The sequence below is a fragment of the Hetaerina americana genome, unplaced genomic scaffold (genome assembly GCF_022747635.1).
Source record: "Hetaerina americana unplaced genomic scaffold, ioHetAmer1.1.p SCAF_11, whole genome shotgun sequence".
Lineage (NCBI taxonomy): Eukaryota > Metazoa > Arthropoda > Insecta > Odonata > Calopterygidae > Hetaerina > Hetaerina americana.
Window position 1 is genome coordinate 24,228,212 of NW_027286181.1, and position 24,260 is coordinate 24,252,471.

Below are 24,260 nucleotides of genomic sequence, written 5' to 3' on the forward strand. Positions count from 1 at the left end.
CGTTCATCATCTTCGATTGACTCACGACCACTTCTGAACCGCTCGTGCCACTGGTAAACGACCGTTTTTTTTAGAGAATCGTTGCCGAAACACTTTTCCAACATTTCCAACGTCCGTGCGCCACTAAATCCGTTTTTTACGCAAAATTTAATACAAGTTCGTTGTTGCAAATTTAAATCCATTTCTGAAATTGTAAAAAATCGCCAACACACACAGAGATAGATGTACTCTTGGCTACGTAACTTTTGCAAATGTCAAGTTATGACACTAAGATTTAAAGGGAATATCAACAACAGATGTACCAATTTAACAAAAAAAACAGAACTCAAATCGGAACGATGGGAGCGCCACACGGTGGTTATTCCGGGAACTTTTTGATCAAGGTAGTATATCCAGAAAGCTTTTGGAATAAAACCTTATGCATATCCTAGATGAAGCGTAGGGATATATATTACGAATATTTTGGTACTCACATGCCACGATAATATACGAAAATTACCTCGTTAATTTTAAGACTAATTCAATTCTACTTTCTAAGAGATTTTTTTTATTGAGACCTCGACGTCAATTTTTAGATGTGCGGAATATCACGTGCCCTCTACCCTCAAATATCTAAACATTTTTACGCCAATTATTTTCTAAAATGTTTCATACTCTGCGCTACGGAGCGTAAGGGAAAGTCTGTAGACAGGAAATCTATTCAGAGCCACGCTCTCGTGTGACCGTGGTAAGTAATTGCCGTCGACCCTCATGTTGACATTTTCTATTGTTAGCCATTTAATGGCCTCGATCGTTGAGTGTTTATGGGGAAATTGCAAGATTCCTTCATTCCTTCCATTCGATTCCTTTTATTTGTTTTGGCAACGCTTGCCAAGTGGCGACGCTGAGCAACGCCCTCGGCCCAGAAGTGTTTTTGCTCACAGAGTTCGATCCGTGACCCCTGTGCCCGTTTATGCGAGGGACTGTTATTTTTGTCCGTAATTATTTTTTTCCCCATCCCCGTCGTCCGTTTGCCTTTTTGGACACCGTCAGAATGGTCCGCGGAGTAGCGTCCTGTGTTCTTCAGATCGCGCGATGAAATCTGGCTTCGGTCGCCGTCAACCCCAAGCAATCAGACGTCGTCGGATCTTAAACGAACGGGCTTAAATCCGCCGTCTTTCGGGGTGAAGGAAGAAAATGTGTGCTTCTTCCCTCGCATAGGAACTCACCCGCATCCGCTCTCTCGGTGAAAATCGTTCGGTCAGGGTTAGGAGGGATCAACCTCGCCTCCCTTTCCGACCTCGAGTAACCAGAAATAGAGCGAATTTCCGGCGGCCGACGGTAGCGGGATCCTAGGACCCCCGTCAGAAGGCAAAGGGTCAAAAGTCTCTCCCGTCTTACCTCTGACCGTTTTATAAGTGAATGATATCCGACCACCAAGTTCTTGACAGATGGCATTGTGACCGCGGTGATGGAAAAAGCTGGTCGCGATGGCCGACAAAATGTAATCGCTCCACCCGATAATGTTTCCATTAACCGTGGCAGTCATAATTGAGAGTAGGGTTGATTTTGATATCACCTAAAGATAAAGTGCGTGACTTTCATACGATGGAAATCATAGCAGTGGACATTTTTATGTCCTCGACTCTATTTGTGGGATTCGTCGATGCCCCGACGTACAGAATCATTAAATTAATACTTTTAGGAATCACTGATAAATATAATTTTTTTATTCCTAGTTAAATTTAAATAGCCCCTTAAGATTCATGAATTATGGTTAATGAACAATTTCCTTTAATTGATATTATTCGCCATACTCTACCGGGCTACGGTATGTATGAAGGACCTAGAAGTACACATAATTGAGCCTCTAAGACCTCAGTAACACTGCATAATATACATGTCTATACACTCCGATTACAAGTGTGACAATAACTTGTTCTTTAGCCCTGCGTGCTTTCTACTTCCCTTAATTCTATCAAAACGGCTATTCTTTTTTCTCTCCTCACGTCGATTTCCCAGTTTCCTTCCCGATCTCCTCGTTTTCAGCGTCTCATTGCCTCTCAGTATCTCATTCAAACATTCGTCGCACTTTTTTCGAATTATTCCCAAATACCTTCTCTCTTCCCCTATCACGTCTTTAACTATGCCTAAAAGCAATTTATCCACCTCTAGAGCGATTTCGCAACTTTAGTGTCAGGCTTAAATGGGACAGAATGTTGCCCATACTTAAGAGCGTGGGCCAAAAAAGTATTGGCTCAATTATGTTCCAGCTGTCAAATTAAATCTCTGTTTTAGTAGTGCTGGGAAAACATAAGCCAAATGCGTCCCGCTTTACAAATAAGCATTTTGACTAGCGATTCAGATGCTGTTGTATACTCCTGGTGAGCACTACTTTAAGTTTCTCGTGCAAGAAAGATTAACTTTCTCGCGACACGAACTATCTTTGAACGAAAATCCAAGGTCGCTTTTTATATTCCGCCAACCGCTCTTAAATAATACTGAGGTCAAATGATACCGTTACATTATTTGTTCACCGAAAATGAGGCATGACACATTCATTTTTTTCCCTAATGTATTACCAAACCCATAGGAAATGCACATCTGAAAAAACTGATGAAAATCTTTGCTTCGATATAATTTTATTACCATAAAGTCGCACGCCTTATTACTTTACTTTATGTAAAATATTGATAGCGTTTGTCACTGAATTTTGAGAGTAGGTTAAATGGGAAAAGGTAGGTAAAAGTCGAAATACAAAGGAAAGTATTTAATTCACCTCAGGCTTTTATTGAACACGCCAACGTGTCATCAGAAGCTAACATGCGTGTATAAAAATAGAAGCATCTGTTTTAAATAAACAAAGTTTAGTCAGAATGGGTGGCAATTAAAAGAGTTAAATAGTAGAGATTAGGTATCATTTCACGTGAGTTTATTGGCAAAATGTGCACGGAAATATTTGAGCTTTCATCAAGTTATGAGGTCTTATTTGGTAAAATATTTGAACCAGAAAGTTGAAACTTCTGCTCCTTCTCAACATTGACCTCCTGCAGACATATGCTGCTTTCACAACGTCAATTCCATGATTTCAGGACAACCGGGAACGATTTTATTAGGACTCATTTTTTTATTCGCTCACTCGAAAAACCAGCTGGTCCGTGGCCGAGGCTTCTTGGGTTCGTCGTCACATAACGTATGACATATATTGAACTGTCGCACCCACGAACGCACATTTTTCACATTCCTAACACCATCAATGCTTCTCACTACATTGAAGATGAATTTTAATGGGTGTCAAATCACGCTATAGAAGAAACGGATGATTACCATACCATTATTGCACAATAGACAACACCATTTTAAGGACTAAAAACGCTACTCACTCGAGGGGAACAATAAAAACTCTGTAAATACTGCGGTGCAGCCATCTATATTTGTATTCTCATAAAGAGTCCCCGCGTATTTAAAGCTTAACCACATATTTCTCTCTACTCCCACTTCCGAGATAACTTTGGAGGATCTTAGAATCTTGGTCGCCCGTCGTATGTATCGGAAGAAATTATGAAGTATTTGAAGTAAAAAATGGAAAATCTGCCAGCATAGTTAGAAATTTTACGATCAAAATAGAAAATAAATGCTGTTGTTGTGTTTATTTTAACGCCAGACTTAACTATGAGTTTGACTTTATATGTTAAGAGTTAATAGGCCACTCGGGTTTGATTCAGACGCTCAGGAAACACAAGGACAATCCTGCATAAACGACAGAGTGATCTATCCGCGTAAAAAATAAGTAAACATACAACAGCCTGGAAATATTAAAATGCTCGTTTTTTTTCAAAAGCGATTAACAACCGTAACGAAGCCGATATTAGACCAGAAAATGGCTCGCGGGTCGTTTATATTTTTATTATGTTTATTATAAGTTTCATATAACCAACCCATAGCTCCCGGAGTATTCTTTTCTTAGGGATAGGAGGAGGTGAAAGGTCTCCTAACATTATACCGTAAACATGAGAACTCCCATGATTAATGGTATTTTATTTCGGTGGTGCTGCAGCGGGCTTTATCTAATCCCGCGCATTGAACGGCGAGGAGTGTATTGTGTCGTATTTTATTGTTTTTTTTTTTAATGAGAAGGCGTAGGATTTCAAGAAGAAATCCCTTCGGAGATATTTCATTCGCATTTAAGGCTGAAGGAACGTGACCCTGCCCGTCGGTGGCGCTTTAAAAAAGAGAAATACGCCAAGCGAACGTAAGAAATTTGAGGGAAATCTGTAAATATCAGATGGTACTATTGATTGCGACCTTTTAGCGTTTAAAGAGCGTCCTGGATGCTGCTACCGGATGTTTTGAGCAATTTGGACTGATCTTTGTTGCTTAAAATTAAAGAGAATTAGCACTCTATTAAAATAGTATTGTTTTAGTTTGGTAGATTTTATGTATTTTTATGCGTGTCTTTTAAGTATTGATGGAGTCCTGCTTGTATTGTGTACCGCTTTATTAGTCGTTTTGTTACCATTTTTGCGACTCGCACATTTATTGCAGAATCTATATTTACAAATTATTTCAAGAGTTCATTAGAATTGCAAAAGAAACATTTGGTTTTTCCACATGAAAATGATGATGACGCTGAGCGTCGAAACCTAGGTCGTGATTAAATTTTATGTGGAAAAACCAAGTGTTTCTTTTGCAAATATGTATCGTTTCCACAAAGTGACGCCTAAAGTTATCTCCTTCATTAGAATTGGTTCTTTTACTGAAATGCAATGTCGTGGAGTAGTAACTAAAGGTAGATAGTTTTTTATGCTCGAGTTAGATCTCGAATCGAACATGCCTAATTTTAACGAAGCGTTTAAGTACGGTATTTTTCTGATTTCGTTGACGTTTTATCATGCACGTAGCTCATTACAAGTTGAATGTACCTCAATTTTTCATTTTTAAATAATCTTTATTACCATTTTTTAAATGTATTCAAAATGATTGATCTGAACCGAAACGGTCCGAATTCAGAAAGCAAACGGGATGATGTAGGAGTACACCGTAAGGAAACCGGCGAAGGTATTCGTGCGGAAAATTTCTTTTGAATTTTCGGTTCTCTTAAGCGCAGAGAAACCTAAAAGACTCAATTCGCATCGTAAGGTACCTAATTGATTAGACTCTCTCGTGGTTTCAAAATTACATTTTAAATCAATTTTCCTTTTGCGATGAAATTCTGTTTTTCTTAATTCTGCATCCATAACCAAGTTGGAATGAACTCAGGACTCAGTGATGGGAAATATCCCTTTGGCTAAAAGAGGTGCAGCACGGCATACCGACGCAACGGAGCCATCCTTACCGATCGATAGTCTAAAGATTGCTTTCAATCTCATTTCATCGGTGGGCTCAATAGCTGTGCTTTTTTCATCATGCCTTGTTCAGGTTGTCATTTCAATACATTTAGAATTTGAACGATACTCCCTTTACTCAAAATATCCCCCACTAGTCCCATGGAAATTTCAGAAACGGGAGACCATGATTACGTAAATTTGGGATAGGGCCATTGTGCCTTCCATCCTGGAGCTCGCCCGAGATCACTCAAAACGATTCCATATAGCGAAAGGCAAGCATGTCGCCGGAACACTTTTTCTATGAAAATCCAAAAAGTGATGTTTTCTTTTCTGGAGGTAATGCCCTCATTAGAATTGCATTGAAAGAGCAGCGTGCCAAAACCCATTCGCATGGAGTGGCAACGGGTGCGAATATGTAGATAACATTTTAGGTTGTCACAGGGTGGAGACGAAGAGCACCCGTTTGCAGTTATTAGATTAAAAAGCAATATCCGACGTGGTGTGCGCTAAAGGGTTTTCCGGAGAATCAATAATCACAAGACCATCTTCTCCTTATTCTAATAAGTATACAAGTTATATGAGTATGTTATCGAACTGACGTTATTTTCCATTTGTACCCTATAATCGGGATAATGGACCATTTTTTCTCGAATTTAAATTCCGTGTTTCAATCAAAATATTCAAGTTATTCTATATAGCTCACATCAAGGTTGTCTGCTGTTAATGGCCACGGTTCTCCATCACTCTTGAGGGCTGTTACACATGGTTTATATTCCAGTATGTTTATATAGCATCGCGTATAAACTGATAGTGAACCTTTTCGTTTAGATTGATAAATGAAGGATTTAATCGTAGTTTATTCACGATATAAATGGGTTTATTTCACGGCATTTTTTTATAACTAATGCATAACATGCTTACCTGGTTCTCTTTATCGTAATGTAAAAGGGTGAGGTGGAAGAAGGGACTTACGGAGTCTCAACCTCGCCCCAATAAAGTCGTAAATAAATAAATACCTCGAAAGGTCAATCCGAGGCTTTTAACTTCGCGAAGCTAGTGAACCGATTATTAGCATTTGGTGTACCAAGGTACCTGTAAAATCCTAATGAAAAACATTTTAATTTCATTGATGTAAAAAAAATCAATATTAAAAGTTTCATATCTCGCAAAATAACTCACACTCCCTGAGAATATTATTGTTGTGATAATGTGATAAATAAATATCTGGTACTCTATAAATAAACGAATTTCCGCCTCTAGAATGCGTCGTTACTGAAACCCGTTACTGAAATTCGTGTTATCCGTAATTTTTTGCATTTCGATCAATTAATAACACAAATGAAGTTTCCTGTATTGCATATATTTTAATGCATCTCAATCCCAATTTGTACATATTTGATATCATTGTTCTGTGTCTAGTTGTAAAAGAATATTTTTAGCAAATCTTTTGTAATACTTTTTAGAATGCATTATTTTTTGTGGTGAAACATACATGTATGTCATCATATTGAATTTTTTTCTTCTCTCCATTCCAGGTTAAAATATATGTAGTGATTTAACCCTTAAGAAGGGTTCATACGACAAAATGGAGGAGTGGATATCATCACACAAGACCCCTGGGGGCAGGGAATACTACGAGGTGAGTAATAAACTCAAAACTCCAGTGTCTTCTCTTCACAATCAGTTCTGTTTGATCTCATGATTCAAAACCATTTATTAACGTTAAGTTATGGCCAGTTTAATCACTCATTTGCTTTCCATTGGAATTATTTCAGTGAAATGTTTCGCAACACTGGTCATTAGTAAATGCGAAGAGTTTAATAGAAAATATTAATTTAATGGAATTATGTCAATATTATCATTTAGAAGGGACGTGCACAGAATGGAGCAAAGTAATTTTTGCTTCCTACGGCAAAAAAATGCTCTTGACCGTAGTCCAGATTTTTGCCGAGGCAATCCTATTCCATCAAGTAAAACACAGGGAGGCATTCTAAAACCACTCATCCAAAGTTTTTGTTGTGGTTTTGATTCAGCTTTGGTACAGCGTAGGAGTTTTTTTTGCCAGAAAACGATTGGTTTTTTCAACGTCTACTTCTGATGCTATTAGTGTTCTCGTTTGGTATTTTACAAACAACTGATTACCATTAAATTGGGAGAGTAATGGCGAATCACTAGCGAATTTCCAAACAGAAAAGGAAGAGTGATGCATAGGCAATACACCGATAGTGGACTTGTTTTATTCGCAATGTTTCACATGCAGTTCAAACCTTCGGCATGTGAAAAAGTTGACTTGGGGAGACAGCCATGCTTTTTTAATGTGTGTCACTTTAAGTTGCCCGTTTTATTCTACCATGTCCGAGTTAATTTGCAGAATTTTTATTTAATGACGTGTTTTAGTAACTTTACACTTGGAGATCATAAAAGAATAAAGACTGGACGACTCATAAATGTTTTCATTAATATTGCGTGGAAACATTTTGCTCGATCCACTGTTCACGCAGCTCGCGCATGCTCGAGTTTCATTCTTTCCTGGATCAATATACCCAAGTTGCATTAAATAACTGGCTGAGCTGCCCGCCTCTATGCAGAAAAAAATGTTAATTAATTTACACAAATAATTAATAAAAATATGTAGAATATAGATATTTAAAATGTGCTCTTAATCGTAACATTTTTCGTGGGTAATAGTTCACTGAAAAAAACAATTATCCTCAATGTTTGAACAAACAATAACAATGTTTGTAATAGGCTTACATTAATTACATATATTTTTATTCACACATATTTTCAGGTTTATCAATATTTACTGGTCGTGTACTTATTGCTTCTAAACAAATACGATGTAGTTTCCAGTGTTACTTCATGAAAGCAATTCATGACTCAAAGAGTACAATTCGTATTTCGTCATAAAATGTTTTTGTGGAAATAAAAAGTGTGTTTTTTAAGTCAGGCTTCCAAACATGTTACTGGGAGCGGATAAATACGAGGGTAGAGCTAAGTAGCTGACTATTTTGTTTGTTGGAATTTTTACATAAATATTAACATCTTTTTCAAAATACACTAATTAATTTCTGACGAATATTTACGTGTAGTGTTAAAATTCGCTTATAAATAGTTTTGTGGATGGAATATCACGTTACGGCAGTATCCCATATCCGTTGAAAATCGACATAGCTCTTTCCCTGATTGCCATCATTCCTTTAGGTTGTTTTGAGCTGTCAGTTAACTACAGGATATTATGTATTACCCTGTATTACCCTTGCAAGAAAGTCCGAAAATTTACTTCTGGGAAAACATTTAATATGTCTCTAAAAAAATTAATAATTGTAGTTTTTGCGATGTAATGCGTATGGCGCGTATAAAACCATAATACGCGAACTGAGACCATTAAAAACTTTATTTTGCAAAATTTAGTCTACATCGATTTTGTCCCCTTCAAAGTTCTCTCCATTCGTTGCTATGCACGTATTCCATCTTCTTTTCCACTGTTTAAAGCACCATATGAAGTCATCGGCAGGTAGGCTTTTTAGTTTTCTCGTCGTTTTTTACTTTAGTGTGTCCACATCTTCCCAGTAATGTCCCCTCATCACAATTTTGCTTTTTGGGAATTGGAAAAAGTCGCAGGGGGTGAGATCTGGCGAATAAGAAGGATGATCAAGGATGGACATTGAATTTTTTACCAGAAACTGGCGAACAATCAATGCATGAATTTCGACCAATCAATGAATGTGCATGTGCATTGTCATGGTGTCAGGATCCATCCATCGCCTTGAGTCAAATTGGGTCGCACATGACGCACGCGATCTCTCAAACGCTTGAGAACTGTAAGGTAGAACTCAGCATTTACTGTTTATCCTTCAGGAAGAAATTCATGATGAACAACACCTTCGACACCAAATAAAACCAGGAGCATGACTTTGATTTTCGATCGGCTTTTTCTTGATTTTTTTGGCTCGAGGTACATCTTTTGCCATCCACTCCTTGCTTGGCGATTTTATTTCAATTTCATACTCGTAAAACCACGATTCGTCACGAGTGATACCTTATTGAGAAATCCAGCATCGTTTTCTAGTGAATTTTTTCAGTCAGTTACACATTCGGCTCTTTTTAGCTTTTGTTCGCGCGTCAGCAGATTGGGCACGCTTTTGCACACATTTTTTTAAACACAAATGTTCTTTTAAAATAGTGTTCATTGTTGATTTTCCTAAAATCTGTTCACCAGCTTCCATTTGGACAGCTTACCGACGATCGGTAAGGACAAGGGACCGCACACGATCAATGTTGTCGTCAACACAGATGGTTGAAGGTCTTCCCGGCCTTGCATCATCCGTGGCGTCTTCTCGGTCATCTTTAAAACGCCTAATCTACTTGAAAACGGATTTTTTCTGCGGAGCATTATAAACAGCTGTCAACATTTCAGTAATTTCTTGGTAACTTTTACCGCGCCTCATCAAAAACCTTGATGTTGATTCGTTGCTCCGTGATTTCGTCAATTTCCATTTTCAACAAACAGTAAAAACAAGAACAGCAGAAACTAGCATACGTGGCACCATACGCACAGCTCGACGATCCTCCAAGCACAGATGGCTAATTGGGTCTCAGGAAACTAGCGCCGCTAGTGGGCGGGGCTATAGTCCGCGCCATAGTCGCCAGATGGCACTAGTTCGCGTAGTTATTTTACAGACCTCGTATCAGCAACCAGACCATCATTTTTTTCACATTATTTCCTTTGCTCACAATATTTTAACAAAGGAATACACTATTGTGCCACTGATCAGCTAACATGTACACTGCAGAGGATAGCATGGCGTATACAATGAGGGTAAACAATTCTATCCTCGCGATGTTTACAAGGATTTCAAAACTTAAATACATTGGACGTTTTGTATAAGTTGATAATATTACGCTAGTAATTCTGTAAACGAAGCGATTTATGTCAATCAATAAATGCCTGTAGAATGTCAGTCAATGTTTTTCCAAACCCTAATGAGGCAAGAAGTTAAGAGGAAAACGTGATTTGATGATTGAAGATGTCTGTTTGTCCGTTACTATTACGTCTGGGATTCATCCAATACAAATCTTTTGATAAGATAAAAGTTATTTCATCATACCATTACTCTCAGAGTAAGTACCAGCCTGTTAATCTGTACGTACCAGTCAGTTAATCTGACTGATTCGATTATAGGGTAATTCATATTCCTTTTCTAAATCCAACTTAATGCTACTCTAAGGATGTTACTGAAAACTAAAACACGCAGGTTACATCAACGACGCATGTATCGTGTATTTTCTCTTTTTATGTTTTTGATGCTCTAGTGAAAGAAAAGCAAAAAGGATGCCGAGGTCACAGGTATTGTTTTACATACTCTCTTTGAGTTAATCGTTTCGAAGTTACAATTTGGTCCTGGAATAATATGGCCATGTAGTGAATTATAATAAACATCCTTGCCAAAAAAATAGGGTTTGAATCCTCAAAATTGCAAAGAAATCGTTGGCAATTATATATCATTATGTTCAATTATTTTGATCAGAAAATAATAATTTTTTAAGAAAAAAAATAGAAGAAAAAACGCTCACGCGCTAATTTTAAGGAAGTTTGGCTGTTCGTAGCAAATGAAATCCGGTGGTATTTCATATTTTGAAATTATAAATCGAACCTTCATAAGCTATTCCAGTAGTTTCGTTCTTGAATTTATATATCATCGGCAAAGAATCCTAGGGCGTAAAATTATATGATGCTAATTTTAATAATTTAATGATCATAACATTTCCTTGGTTCCATTTTAACAGGGTTTGTAGGAATGAAATGTAGTTATAACTTCATCATTCACTTTATGTTGTAATTGAAATTGTTTCGTCGAAAACGAAACATTGATTTCCCACATGATAAGCGTTTCGGTGGGTTTGATTTGCATAGTTATTTAATACGTTGTGAATTTTTAGATGGAGTTCAGGGTCTCATTTTCAAATGAGCATTAGGAAATGGAATGAGGTGATATTTTATGTCCTTTAATTGAAAGCGTATTTCCAGGTAAAACCTAAGAAAGGTTTCGATACTTTTGACAGTATTGTATATACCTTGTTTTAGGCTTATAATGGTCGCCGTTAAAGATTCAAAAGGCACTTTTGCCTGATAAAGATACCCGAAGGGCACCTCAAAGGCATCTTCTGGGACAAATTTGCTGAGTGGGTATAGAAGAAACGAGGTGAGAAGTTTAAGGTATACCGATAGCAATTGTCTACTGATTATGTATACATATGGCTATGCTATTATACGTCATACAAAAAAAATAAACCATGCGATTGACTTAACGAGCGTTTATATTTTTTTGATTAACCCAATCATAGTGCTTAAATTGGTGTTGTCTTTTATTCCTACCGTTGTCTATTGTTAAATTTTTCAGGTATTTTGTACGTAGCATTGAAAAGGATGAGTAAATTTGAAATGAATGAAAAATATTCGTTTAAGCTTAAGAAATCTGCGGCATGACAGTGCATTCGACCATACAGTATTTAAACAGATATGGCTGTATTCCGGTATGAAAATAAGCTATTTTTTAAGGTGTTAAGTGTGAAATAATTGCTTTTCTAGTTATTGTGCGCAAAGATTTCGGCATATTTACAAGTGTATCCATTTACAGTTACTTTACGTTAAGATTTTGGTGTATTTATAGCCATGTCGGTTAAGTCCTGTATGATTCGTTGGTGTGCTTTCTCTTGAATTCGAATATTAATATTGATATCATAATCCAAGGAGTACAAGAGGCTCCGTGGTATGGGCATGCGCACGTAATAATCGATGATACCTAATTTTATACGGCTTCTCCTTACCCTCGTAATGCGATATAAACTCAGCAAATGTAAATAATCCCAAAGTGACTGTCTCTTTGGAGTTTATCCTTCCGAACTTTATTTTTAATCTTGCTCTAACCGACACCGTAAAGTTAGTACTGTAGCCACAGTAAAGTTGAAATTGTTTCGATGGCAGTCTTTTACACAACAAAACAGCACAGGATTTATTAGCAATTCCTTTAATAACATATCTACAGGGTTCGTCCGGAAAATAAGTGTACTGACTCCTGGGCTGGGCGCGCCGCTCCAGGCGCGCCCAGCACCGCTCTGACGGGCTGCGATTGGAGGGGGGTATGTTGGCAAGCGACGCTGAAAAAGGCAGTCGGCTCTGAGCTGTGGTGTAGTGAGGAGCTCTGTTAACGCGAACCTCCACGCTCGACCCCACGTCACGGAACGCGATGCCGAAGTTTTTGGAGCAGCGTTATTCCATCAAATTTGCGGTAAAGCTTGGTAAATCGTCTACCGAAACTGTCGGTATGATTAACCAGGCTTACGGGGAGTCAGCCATGTCCAGAAACATGATCTTTCGGTGGCACAAGATGTTCGTGGAGGGCAGAGAAGAGGTCGACGACGAGTCTTCGAGAGGTTCCCGATGATGCCTTCGCGGGAGCGTTCCAGGAATGGGAACGCCGCTGGAACAAGTGTATCGACTCACAAGGGTCCTATTTTGAGGAATATTAGCTTAAGATATGTAAAAGTGTAATAAATTTTTTTTCCTGAGCTCAGTACACTTATTTTCCGGACGAACCCTGTAGATGTTCAGTATTGTGATCCTAGAGAGGTGACCTCCTATTCTTAACCTGTATGTACATTTTTGAGGCTGCTCAAGAATGATCGGCGGGAGGGAAGTCGGGATGGGCAGTGTTATGAAGAGGGATAAGACATGGGTGTCCATTATCACCTGTGCTTTTCAACATATATGTGGAGGAAATAGTTGAAGAGCCATGTGAAGAACTGGATATAGGAAATTTGGGAGAATTCATAAAATTAGTTCAATTTTCGGATGATCAAGCATTAGTTTGACCCTCAGCCAAGGGGTTTCAAGCCTTGCTGGGCGTATTTTAAGGTCAGTGCGATATGTAAGGGATGAGAATAAATGTAAAGGAAACAAATGTTTTGAGGTTTTGTCGATTGGGGAAAGTTAAGTAAAATATTAAAATAGGAGTTCATAAATTAAAACAGGTAGAACACTATCCCTATCTTGGAAGCGTTTTTTCACCGCAATGGTCAAAGTAGTAGGAACTTGAGCAGAAGAATTGCGTTAGGCAAAGAAGCTTTAACGTTGATAGGATGTTGAGAAACGGTTCATTAAAACATTGATATGGAGCGTGGTTTTGTACGGTGCGGGAAAATGATCGTTGAAGCAAGATGATAAGCGTAGATTGGGGGCTTTTGAAACGTGGGTGTGGAGAAGGATGGAGAAGGTGGTATGGATAGGACAGATAGGATATCAAAATTATTAATTATTAGGTCTAGTGGAGGTCGTCTACCAGGGGAGGAGGGAGGGTTGTTGGGAGAGGTTCAAACGAGGCAGGAAAATAAGATGAAGAGTGAATTGATTGGCGATGGAATGATGAAGAATGTGATTGAGGGACGAATGTTGGAAGTGAGGAAGGGGCAAAAATAGAATAGCCATGTGGGACGGAATAAAGGAAGGAAAGAATCATGCTGAATTGAAGAACAGTTTTATGTAGTATGGAGTGTCAGGTTGTGTATTTTTGGGCAGACCTAGAAGCTGTAGCTATGATCACTGTGTCCATCCAAAACCAACCATAAACGGTAGACTACCAATGTAATCGTAAAATTTTATCAAAACATTTTCCATAGAATTGTATTATTTTATTCATTTTTCATCGAAGTTGATAATGATAAGGAATAGAAAATACCATCCTTATTTAACATTTGACTCATCAAGTCAATATTCCTTTGTCTGTAAAGGTTGCTAATGATACAAACGATGAAGGGATTTCGTTATCGATAAAAACAGTGATGAGTTGATGCATTAGATGAGTAATATGTACAATTACGATCATTAATCAAATGGATTTTAATTATTCTTAACGCAGAATAAATGTGATACGAGACAGAGGCGTGATAGTATCCACTGATAGTTGATACTTCTACCTATATTTTGCATATACTTTGCAAAAGCCAAGAAGATGATATTTTGGAACCATTTATGTCATTTCATATATTTCCTTTAGATCCTCTCGTTCAAGAAAAAAATGTTGACAAAATTGTGCTTGAGCCACAAATATGATAAGTGCAATATTTCTGAATGTTAAATAGCACCTCCTTTTGCACGTAATTTAATTCGAATCAATAGTACCCAAGTATGCAAATTAAATTTCCTATGTATATGCTATCCAATGGAGCGTAAACTTTATTTTCCATTTTCTCCACCATTTATTATGCGTCGTGCTAGTTTCCTATAAGTCTAATTTGTATTTTGCGGTGATCAAGCGTAATATTTGGCAAATTAATCGACTAATTTTGTTCTTTATAGCAAATATTGATTCCTTCGGCATAATTTACTGTCTCAAGTGCGTTCTTTAATTCAATTTTTACATATATACGTATCAGCTCCTGAATTTTAATATCTCACGAAGCGACATTTTTGTCAATTTACGTTCAAATGGGCAATTTGCAGGCGGAAGGCTCAGACTACGCCTCTGAATTGAATACAATTATTGAAATACAAAAACGGTCACATCCTCCGTGAGATGCGAAAAATTTTGGCATGATTTCTCTCGCTGATTACTGGTATAATCTGTAGTAAATATTTAATTTTTAAGAACTTAAAGTGGTTAGTGCTTAGCGTTGTGGCCGCAACAATGCAAGATCGAATTTTCGTCACGGCAATGTTTCATTGGTTGAAACTGCGAAAGTTATTTTTTAGCTTTTATATTTAAGGTGTTTTATTCTTAACTTTCAAACTTACACAATTATCACTGTAATTTCTCCATAATATCGTTTTAAAAGACATCCCATTTTGGCTGCCGGAGGACAACGTCTAATTCCAATTTTCAAAGTGCTCCAGGTTTCTCCTACTCTTTACCTTTTTAATTACGCCAACCTCGCTGTTCCGGCGATTAAATTTTTGATCGTGAATATCTTTTTATATTTCCTCTCCCAAAGAAAAATAACGAACGCATTATTCATGACGTTGTGGCAAAAAGATGTTTAACATTCCTAAATCATCAATGGATTTTGATCTGAGTAAACATTTAAGAGGGCAGTGTAGACTTTGAAGGAGTTTGATAAAATTAGTTTCCTAATAATTAAACTCATAATCTCATCATATCTCATCATTTTATTTCACGAAAAAGCGAAATGTTTTTAGTCACCATGTGCTTCTTGGGAGGTGTGATGTAATCCCTTCTTTTCAAAATTAAAGTTGATAGTTACGAAAGTTCAGAACGTATTTGAATCACGCTTGGAAAATTAAGGAACTTTGTTCTTGTTTAGCTTATCCCTAAGTTTGTATCTCAGTTTCGAATAATTTGAAGAAGTTTTATAAAGTTTTGCACCGATTGACTTTGAAATCCAGTGTTAATCCTATGTCTAGCGACCTTTTAAATAATTAGGAAGTGAATCTTTGTTCCTAGGTATCTCACTTTGCATGCATATCCAACTTTCCTAGTTGTTTCTTGATATTTCTAGAGGTAATAGTTTTATTTCCAGCGGTTAACAACTAGCGCATTTACATTTATCAATGATTAACTATAAATTAGTTTAGTAATTATATTTTAATAGCCTCTGGGTAGGCGTTACTAGATGTGCTCCCGACGCATTACGATTGACTTTGGATACCCCACTTTCTACTCGTACATTTAAGGTGTGTCCACGCGTAGAGATGTCTCTTGTCTGACGAATTTGTTTTCCTAAGAGATTCTGCGTCCTTTCCTGTTATGCCATACGTGTGCCTAACTCATCCGCGGTTTCCGTCTTTTGGAGAGACCTATTCGCGACCGGAGAAGTGCTGAGCACTGTATACCCCACTTTCCCCTCTTCCAATTATCTTCCGTCTCACCGCCTTCGTCTTCGTTCATAGGGCGAAGAGAAATGCGAAATTTCCGAGGTATCGCATGATTCGAATCGAGTTCGGAAGAAGGATATTGGACTTATATCCGTGCGTTCTCGCTGGCATCATCCATTTACGATCCAGCTCCAACGATTCGCGACAGTACCGGGAATGGGGTCGCGTTCGATTCCGTCACGGGAAATGTGAAGAGAAGTAATTGCGTTGTCGTCGTGAATCCCATCAACAGCGATAACGCGCGTGCATTATGAAGATCCACGATCGAGCTCCCGTTGAGAAATCCCGAAGAATTCCCGAAAGGTTATGGCGGGTGGCGAGCCGTAACTGGCGGTTCTTCACTCACCACCCGTGGTGGGAATTGTGGATGACACTGACGTCTTTATTTTCGTGAATCTTCGGACACAAATCAAGAAGGCTAAGGTTTGGGAATCGCGGTGACAGCAGCCACCTTACTCCCCGAACCAGTGTGCAAAATTTAAAGAGCCACCGACTGCCATTTATCGATATTAAATACTGCGTTTGAATCACAGCAGAGCGGGGATGTTAACATCGGAAGAGTCCTTCCTAATTCTACCGGCAAGGCTTTATTATATCTTCCTCTTCGACTTCGGTCAAAAGTAATGGCACCTTAACTCTGTAATTTTACTTAATAAGCAAAAAAGCAGCTACCCAATGAATAAAAACGTTGGTAACAGCAATGGGTACAGCGATGATAACTTAGAACGATTTACATGTCATAGATGAATGTTTCCAATCGAAATTCACGAAATAAAATGCTGCGTGCATACATTAATATTCCCATCCGATGAAGGCGAAGTCAACAAGTTCTGATTTTAAGCTATTTTGGAGCCTTAGCTTCCTTTCACTAATTTGCTCCTTACTTCCCTGTCGTAAACTTCCTTTCTTTCTGTCACATTCATACTTTATTTCAACCGTTCCCTTCTGTTCTTGAGACTCCATATATGTGAGTGTCTCGCTTCGAGAGTATCTTCAGCTACCCCTTCGTGTTAAATTTGAGAGTATTCTCAGTTTAACCCTTCCTCTCAACCACACAGTGCCCACCAAGGTAAAGTATTACCCAGGGTATACAGGGAGTACAGTGCATCAAGATAGCCTCGAGCTTAGTTCCCACCACACGAGGGAGTACTTACAGTTTGTCTCTTCCAGTTCCGAGTGGTAATCAAAATCTATTTTTTGCTCGACTAATTTTTAATTAATTATTTAATTGGAATGTCGCACAGAGACCCCGACGGGAATGAAACATGACTATATGACGCAAATTTTAAAACAAACGTGAATCTCAAGTTATTTATTTTTTTACCGAGATTATTAATGTCACCGTTTCCTCGACCAATTATTAATAACCACGTATATGCAGGAGGGGGTGAAGAAGAGAGGGGTTTTTAGGAATTGGGGAGAGTGAGGGAGGGTGGGGTTTGATGGGGAAATAAGAGAGACGAAGGGTGGAGGAATGCGGCAGATGGGGGAGAGTATGAGGTGAGTCCTGCTGACTCATGCTGCGCATATATAAGGTTTTGAGGGAGGAGAGCAATGGAGAGAGCGGGAGAATTCCGTTAGTGGAAGGGGGTATTGTCGTGAAGAGGGTGGTTGGCGTTATTCATGATAGAATGGTGGGAGCGAGTGTTTAAGGATACGAGAACCGTTTTGATTTTTTTTCATGCGGAGTTTGGAGGAATGAAAGAGGGAAATACATAACAATGGCAGTGTAATAATGCCATCTCTTCTCTCCCACGGAGGTTCCCTAGATTATTTTGTCCCTGCTCTATTTTCGCCACGTCACTCATTTTTATTCTCCCTCTTCAGTTTCTCTTGACTGGGCAAGGACTCTTTTTCTAAAATTTAAGGCAAAGTAATGAACGCATCATGTTTTTCATTTTCTTCAATACAATACTTTGACATTCTTTCATTTTGGGAAACAGAAATAAATCTCTGGAAAAGATAAACACACATTGATTTTTTGTTGCTAATATCCGGTGGAATTTTTCCTTTAAAGCCTAAAACTCCTCCCTATGGGAATATGGTCGGGATGATGTCATCTATCAAAAGTAGCAGCTAGAAACGTTGAGTGGCTGTACCCAAGATAATTGGGTATGGTTAATAAAACCTTACTTTTGGATTTTAATTTTCTGTGAAAGTGAGGTGCGAGCTTTTTTAGCAGCTGCAGAGAAGAGAAAGCGAAAATTAACGAAAATGTGATGCCGCCGATGGAAAAGGGGAATAAAATTAACAATCCCAACTATTGAAGAAGCTATTTAGAAGAGTGGTTGGAGATAGAATTCGATACAGGGGATCGAGTTGGTGCGGTGGCTAGTGTATTGGCTTCCAATCCAGAGGTTCGAGTTCAAATCTCACGGGCGGCAGGATTTTTTGTGCCTTTCCGATTCCTACTTGGTGTGTAATGTGGAGAATACTTAGTGTAAAATAGGCCCTCTGTCGGATGGGACGTTAAATTGTATGACACCTTGGCTCCTTTCATTAAGAGTATGCTAATGCCGACATCGGGTGTCTCTCCATCCTTCCACCCCCTTTCAAATTACTCATCACTGACTCACTAATGGCATAAAATGACTTAGCTGTTATAACCACAACTCTCCAATGACACGTTGGCAAGAATAAGAGGAAAATAATTGACATCTTAATGAGCGATAGTTTCTTGAAGATCTTAGTGGAAGGAACTATAGAGGCGGGAAGAACTGCCGAACACAGGTGGAGGTTAAATTACGAGAGGTGAGTGCTGACCATCATCAGCTCGACAAACTATGTAGGAATGCAGGGATTGATCTTTTTCAAGGTAGTCTGATTGTTAAAGGTAGGTTTTAGACGTTCACTAACGACTATTATCTATCGTACTATACATCGTGAGAACTTGTTCTTTATTGCCCCTACATTATTTCTGTCTTCATTTCTTCGTAACTTCTGCCTGCCTCCGTGCAGTCTAAAAACCCTATTCTCTTCCTTTCCCTTCACCTCTTCCCCAGCGTTCTCCCTTTCACCACGGCCTTCGGAATTTCACTACCTCTCGGAGTTTACGAAGAGATTGATGTGAAGAATATCTTCGAAAGTTTCTACAAGCTAAATCCTTGGATTGAATCCGGTAATATTTTGAAATTTATAGCCATTCCAATTTTTAAATTTCAAACATTTTTAATGCATACAGCAAATCAAGCATGAAGCTCCACCTTTATGGTAATTTAAGAATAAATTCTTGGTGGCTTTACTTTAAGACATTTTTTCCGAACAGATTTCTCACCTCATTTGCATCACCCATTATGCAAAGGCATAGTGTGAAGTGCTTTTATTTTGACTGAATTAAAAAATGCGTACAGTGGAATAATTTTCCTTCCGTAAGTAAATTAATAAGGTCGTTTACATTCCTTCTTCATCACTCCAACCTATACGCTCTGCATAAAATCGGGATTGTTTGCACATTCATTGAAGACGACTAGATAATCTGAAGGTCAAGGTAAATACAAAATCAAGCAGATAAAAATATTTGGAGCAATTTTTGAACGATAAGGGAATTAAAACCTTAAATACAATTTAAAACCGTCTCAAAATTTACTGCTTCGAAAACTTGAGAATTGGAGTTCGCCAGCCCTTAATATTTAAGCGCTCAAGAATAAATCTTCAGATGCACCTTATTAGTAAACTCCCCTTTCAGTTGCACAGTATTTCATGAATTTGCACTGGAAATGTTTTTAAATGTATAAATGAGATTACGTTCAAGGAAAAGTATTGATCATGGGCGAAATTCCCTAATTATTGTAGTTATTGTGCACAATTTTCAACCCGAAATTCAAAACCAGTTAGAGTAATATATTTAATACGAGGGCTGTCAAGGAAGTACCGCACGCTTCGGCCTAGCGTGGCGGTGGGTGTGGGTGGGGCTAAAGCCACCATCTTAGTGTATAAACGTACCTACACTCAGGAGCGCATCCTGCTATGGTAGTGTGCAGACTGTGATTATTCTACTTTGCTCACTGTGGACTGTTAAAATATGCGCTGCAATAGAAAATCCCGCGAGTTGTGAAGTGCGATCTTTGATTAGGCTTTTACTGGCAAAAAAACCACGAGGCAATTGGAATTCATAGGCAACTTTGCGAAGTGTACGGAGATGGAATAATAATAATAATCGTAATATGTGATCCAAATTCGCGTTTAGGAGTAAATTTTAGCTTGTTAAGACAATTTTTTTCTCTTCTTCCTTTGCTTTATTATTTGGAACGCATTTAATTGGCGTTACCTTATATTGAAACATTGAGATGAAATTCTCGAGCTGGCGATGTGAGAAAGAAATACTAAATATTGCTAAGGTAATCTGTAGTACAATATTATAGAAATAATAATACGTACCCTGGTTACTTGATTATTCAAAGCTGGGTTCCATTGTCCTTCGATGGGAGGTGTATCTATCCTTCGTGTCAATCTGATAGCTTCCACTTTCCGTACTTCGTCAATTAATTTTTTTCGTCATTAGTCTAAATTTGTCCCAAGGACTGGCTTCATTTGGACTGTTTTTCCTATGATTTCGGTTCCGTTGCTACTCTCCCTTTGTAACCCCTCCCCTTTAGATTCGTCATTAGCTTTATCTTTTTCTTTCTCCCCTCAATCTTTCCTCCTATTATGCTTTTCTAAAGACAGTTGAGCAGACGCATTTCAAAGCTTTCTACATCTGTGTACTTATCCTCATTCTTCATGATCTTCCATATTACTGTTCCTACATTGCAACACTCCTTTTAAATTATTTAGCATATCTCTCCTCTAGTTAGATATGAATTATTCCGACTGCTAAAACTTGTTTTAAAATGCTCAAAACTTACTTCATTTGCTCGATTCCTCATTTATCTTCAGTACAACTTACATTTTCTATTATCGTACTTCTAAGAGTATTTCTTATGGATTACTATTTCAAATCTTTCTCTCTCTCTCTATGATTAACTTTCCCGTTCCTTCTTTATTGGTAATTTTCATTTATTTTGTCTTCTGAACGTAATTTTTTTCAAATCTTATCTCATCCCGCTATTTTATCCATAATTTAACTGCTCATGAAGTAACTGATATAATTTTGATTTTGTGCTAATTAACATCGAAATATCGATCTTAGTAAAAGAAGAGGTATATGCAGTTTACGTATGCCACGGAACTTTTAGTAAAACAATATATTTCCAAGGAGTCAAGAAATGACTCGTGGAGAAGTGGCGATAATAATATTTATAACACGTCCGTTCGTCGATTTTATTGAATTAATTCTTATTTATTTTAAAATATTAGGTCTGTTAGCTAATTTGAATGCCTGTATATTTTATACTTTAAATGACTAATTTAAATGACCACTGTTGTATTTCCATTGAAAATATGCAAATAAAAACTTCCGCATTTACTTGAAATGCGTTAAAATACTTCTATCATGATTGTCATCCTCCAATTCGAGTTGAATGTTTTCGTTTGGTCAACACAGCATACCGCTGAAATAAGTTCAGTGAAAGCGTTAATGAGTGTTTTAAATATTCTGAATATTCAGAGTTCCCAGTTACTAGTCAAGTAACTCTACCTTCGTTAATCTCTTGGGAAGTATGAACTTTTATAGAGAAAAAATTTATAAATCTTAAAGTGAGCGAATGAATTTGTTTTACTCGCCTGCTAAACTGTGGTTAAAGATAAACAGGTAAATATTTACTAGACACCGGGTGAGCTCGTACCCACCGAACTCCAACCTAGCTGTCGATGAATGGCCTCTTGTGTCCCTTTCACCTTTAGAGACGTGACTGGAGCAATGATATTCCCTGGTGGGGGAGGGGGGTCACTAATGGATCGAGAGATAAGAGCCGGAGGCAAGGTAACCCGCTCAGCTTTTGTGCCTCGGTGAGGCAGCCATGTATAAAGTGTTGATGTAAAGTAAAAATACTATCGCGGAAGGACACAGCAAACGATCTCCGGAAACCGATATTAAGAACAGAATGGTGTGAGAGTGATAATATATTTTAATGTACTTAGTATTGCGTTTAGTGCATTAGAAAAATAACAATATAGTCGGTGTACGAGACGTTCGATATATTCGACTTGCGATATGAATGAAATATGTTTCTTTTGTGTTGACGATCGATATTGGAAAACGAATATCGTACATCCCTAGAGTCAGAGCCTGCATACTGAACGGCATCATGCAAATTTTGAAGTGTAAAAATAACTTTGTCCTTTTCGTCTGTTAAAAGTGGAAAAGCGCTTCGTTATTTACCCTTTCAAATGGATATCTTCCGCACACATCAACCCTACCACCGTGGAGAACAAAACATCCGACGGCTTCATCGCACCATCACAGTCAACTGTTAGCCGTGCGGGCCAAATCGACCAATGGGAATGTTCCTTAAGGAATGAGGGCGTGAGCTGGCTGGAAGATTTCGAGATGTGGGTCTGGAGAAGGACGGAAGGAAGGAGTGAGTGGGATAGAAAGGAGGGTAAATGAAGTTTTGGCTTTGGTGGTGGAGGGAAGAAGGGTGGGACAAGGAGGCGAAATCGATGGTGGATTGAGGTGATATTAAAAGGTGCCTGTTTGCAGAAGGGGGGTGATCGAAGGGAAGGGTGTTAGGTGAGCGTTGACGGAGTTTCGGTGTTTTAGGTCACGTGAAGGAAAGCAGGATATGTCAAGAAGGAGGAAGGGCACTAATGTAAGAGTACAGGCTCCGGGTTATTGTTTGTTTTCTAATCTTTACGCGTTTCTTGTGAACGACCTGGGTAAATTTGAGCAATTCCTCCATTTCGGGGCAGAATATGGAATGAAATTATTAACTCGTTTGCCAGTTGCAGTGCGTATTGTCCTTTCATAATCTGTTGTAGAACTGCTTTCTTCGTTCCCGTAAATTATGTCAGATTTACCATGAAGTAAGCCGGAGGTGTGAAATAGGGAAATTTCGTTCTTGAGGTGTTGGATAAAACTGAAATATACGGTTTTGTCACGGAACAAATTTAGGAACTGTTGTGGTATTTATTGTCATTAGAAATTTTATCAATCGTTAGTTTTTACTTTCAACGTCAAATTACTTCTTTCTACGATATTATTCAAGGACGAACCCATAACTAATCACCTTCAATGTTTTCTTTTCTCTCTTGACATAATCTGTTGGTCCATTTATATCTGGGATAATTAAAAGTCATTCCTGGCGGCTTGCTGTCATACATCCCATTAACCGAACCACGTAACTTTCTTCAAATTTAGTAAAAAAATTCTGCGCATTTATTATCCAAGAAACCATTCTGTAATTAGGATTTCCATACGCGCAGGAAAACACAAAAACATTCTATTTAATTAAAAATCCTTCGCGTATACATATATTTCAATTAACCAGTAGCCCACGGCTCTTGGAGAAGATTAAAATGAAACTCCCTTTGGCCAGCGGCTCTGTGCTTGTGTTGTATATTATAAACATGATCCGTCGTATTCTGTTAGATCGTGAAAATCTTTTGAAATTTTCAAAATTATTTTTTATGTATTTGGTTCATGAGGTAATTTTTATTTTTTAATTGTTTACTCCTTGCCATCGGACTTAGACAGCCTTTCTGCCATCGGACAGATTGGTGTAATTTTTTTCAAACGATGAATGGCACTTAAATATTCGTAAATATTATGACTGACGGTCAAATTATTTTATTGTCAAACGTGGTGAACGGTTTTGTCAACTATTTTCGAAATAATGTATGTTCCTTGTGCTTGCAAAATAAGTATTCCTCTTAAAATTATGTGCGATATACTGTGGGAATCCGTCCATATACAATTAGCGTAAATCAATTTCAAAACTGGTGTGAAAATCAGGCTATAAACCATTTAGAAAATTGGGTTAAAAACTGATTTGAAATTACAAAAGCTGATTTTAATGCCAGATCAAATCTTTTTTTGAAAAAAGGATTAAATCAACTGTAGGAAAATAGGATTTAAACTCATTGAGTAATAATACTTCTAGTACTGACCTTAATACATACGAGGGGGTATCGTAAATTTATAATTTTTAATAAAAATATTCGAAATAGAAACTTAGTTTTTGTTT

The 24,260-nt window shown here is 37.9% G+C and overlaps 1 protein-coding gene across 3 annotated transcripts in view; it reads left to right on the forward strand.

Moving 5' to 3' along the window:
• LOC139700969 (diacylglycerol kinase eta) overlaps positions 1 to 24,260 on the forward strand; it is a 329,383-nt gene that overhangs the window by 241,799 nt on the left and 63,324 nt on the right. For all 3 annotated transcript variants that reach the window (XM_071599493.1, XM_071599495.1, XM_071599494.1), the window contains exon 3: positions 6,842 to 6,945. In XM_071599493.1, the coding sequence (XP_071455594.1) occupies positions 6,892 to 6,945 (54 nt within the window). In that variant the 5' untranslated portion in view covers positions 6,842 to 6,891. The remainder of the gene's footprint in view (positions 1 to 6,841; positions 6,946 to 24,260) is intronic.